The sequence below is a fragment of the Centruroides sculpturatus genome, unplaced genomic scaffold (assembly GCF_000671375.1).
Source record: "Centruroides sculpturatus isolate CEXI.00-Female unplaced genomic scaffold, Cexi_2.0 scaffold188, whole genome shotgun sequence".
NCBI classification, from domain to species: Eukaryota; Metazoa; Arthropoda; class Arachnida; order Scorpiones; family Buthidae; genus Centruroides; species Centruroides sculpturatus.
The window spans coordinates 16,742-18,945 of NW_019384404.1; the positions used below are offsets into that span (position 1 = coordinate 16,742).

General features: G+C 35.5%; 1 protein-coding gene across 1 annotated transcript in view; it reads right to left on the minus strand.

The window, feature by feature from the left end:
* Nucleotides 1-481, minus strand: part of LOC111618747 (protein tumorous imaginal discs, mitochondrial-like) — a 14,294-nt gene extending 13,813 nt beyond the window's left edge. Inside the window, exon 1 of the mRNA XM_023360309.1 lies at nt 383-481. Coding sequence (XP_023216077.1) covers nt 383-481 — 99 coding nt within the window. The remainder of the gene's footprint in view (nt 1-382) is intronic.
* Nucleotides 482-2,204: the final 1,723 nt, after the last annotated feature.

Genomic DNA, 2,204 nt, shown 5'->3' on the forward strand with positions numbered 1-2,204 from the left:
TCCTCTTCGATTCGAGTGATTCGCGTGCGTCCGAAAGAAGTGCTGGAGGGTGCGAAGGAACCCGACAAGAAACGGGTGATTGTCACCATTCCCGATGAGAGCACCTCGTCTGTCATCGACTACCTGGAACAGAGATATCCAGAAGTTCCGGAATGGTCGGTGCAGAGAGAGGCACGCGAGGAAGGAGTCGAAGGGGAGTGTAAATCGATCCTGAAAAAGAGGAGAAAGAAGCCTTGGTGGAAGAAGATTTTCTTCTTCTGGAAGAAATAAATCTCCGCGGTCTTCTTACCGGATGTGACTTTTCCACCGATCGTGACTTTTTCTACCCGGATGTGACTTTTATTCCCGATTGTGACATTTTTACCCGGATGTGGACTTTTACCTGGCTTTGACCTAATGACCGGATGTGACTTTTAATGGCGGTTTGGCGTCTTCCCTTTCCTGCTGGATATTTTTGGGAATGATACATGTCCTTCGTCATCGCTTACGAGGGACGTGTTCTTCCACTTCAGTTAATTAAAGTCGACGGTGACAACTTAGCACCGTCTTCGGTCGTTTGAAATCTCTCAACTGACGATGAAATTCTGACCGGAAAATAATGGATTTTCGCCAGCAACGTGCGAGTCAACACTGGACACCCGAATAAAAACAAACGGGAAATATCGCAGTTAGCATTTGTCTAAGCCACAATTATAATTATGTCGAACAATCAAATGTGTATATAAACTTTTACTTAATAAAACTTTTAAACTTTATATTAATTGACTACGTGTATCAGTTTAAATATTATATCCGCACGTTTTATTTTTGGACTAATTTATAATTAAAGTTGAAATAATCTTTCTAACAATTAAACCGAAAGTCAAAGCAGAAGAAAATGTACACGATTCACAACGAAAGAAAAAATATAAAAATAAAACAAGTAAAAGTAATTTTAAAAACTTGCGAATTTGTATCGATACAAAAGAAAGAAATAAAATGCTATAAAACAGAGATTATTAATATGAACTGTGCCTCCGCGAGTACTTTGTTAACAATAATTCTCTAACTTAATATCAACTTAATAGCAGAAAAATTCTCAATAAATGAAATTACAAAGACATCCGTCTTTGTAATTTTATTTGTTGAGGATTTTTCTGGTGTACTGTACGATCATCTGCCACTGTGTAATGCATCTGCCACTCGTTACTGTGCCGTACAATGTAGAATACAGCCGAATACAGAATAAGGTTAAAAATTGCAGCAGATTTTCTTACATATGTTTAGAGCAAATGAGAGTTGGAACGAGGTTTAACAAATTCAAACGCACGTCATCCTATAAAAAGTAAACTCAGGTAAATTCAAGTTTTTACTTATTAGAACTAGGATCGGAATGAAATTAAAGCTTAACCGCACGACCATCTTGCCGTCTACCAATGATGGGCTTTAAAAAGCCATCTTAGTCACTACAGGATGGAGAGAGTAAAATAAAGAAGAAAGCTTTCTTTGAGGCAATTGTATTTAATTTTTATTAATGATTATATTTGAGCCGTGTATTCGAAGAAAGATCCAACTCCACAAGTTTCTTTTTGAAAAATAAAACTTTTTACATTCTAAGAATTAGACTAATTACTTAAACATTTTCATATTTATGATCGACGTATACATGTATAACACACTCATTTTTAAAAGCAAGAAAAAATAATTGATAATGGAAATTTTGGGCCTGTTTTGGAATCCGACACTAGCACATAAGTTCAAAATAGATACATATAATGCACTGATCAAAACAATTAGCGGAGCACGTGACCGCTCTAATCGAGGATTGACAAAGAACATCATCGATTCGATCCCATATTACACAGATGTGCAGCAGTTTTGGATCATACAACCGGCTAAAGTCAGCACAATACCCTGTATTTACTAGCAATTTAACCTTGCTGCAAAGTATGTCTTAAGATTAGGAGAAATTATTTTAACTAGATTAAAAATCTCCTATGATGTATAAATGTTTTTAGCTGAAATCCTACTGAAGTCAGTACTTTACCTTAAAAGTTGGTTATTGATAAGTCATGTGATTTTCATAGACAGCACAACTTTTCATCGTTTATCTGTATTTTATTTATTTAAAGTAAACGACACTATGGCCATTGGCCTTTTCCAACTGTAAAAAATACATATACAAAACACAAACAATCAACAAAGAAAGAACAAAAAAAAACAAA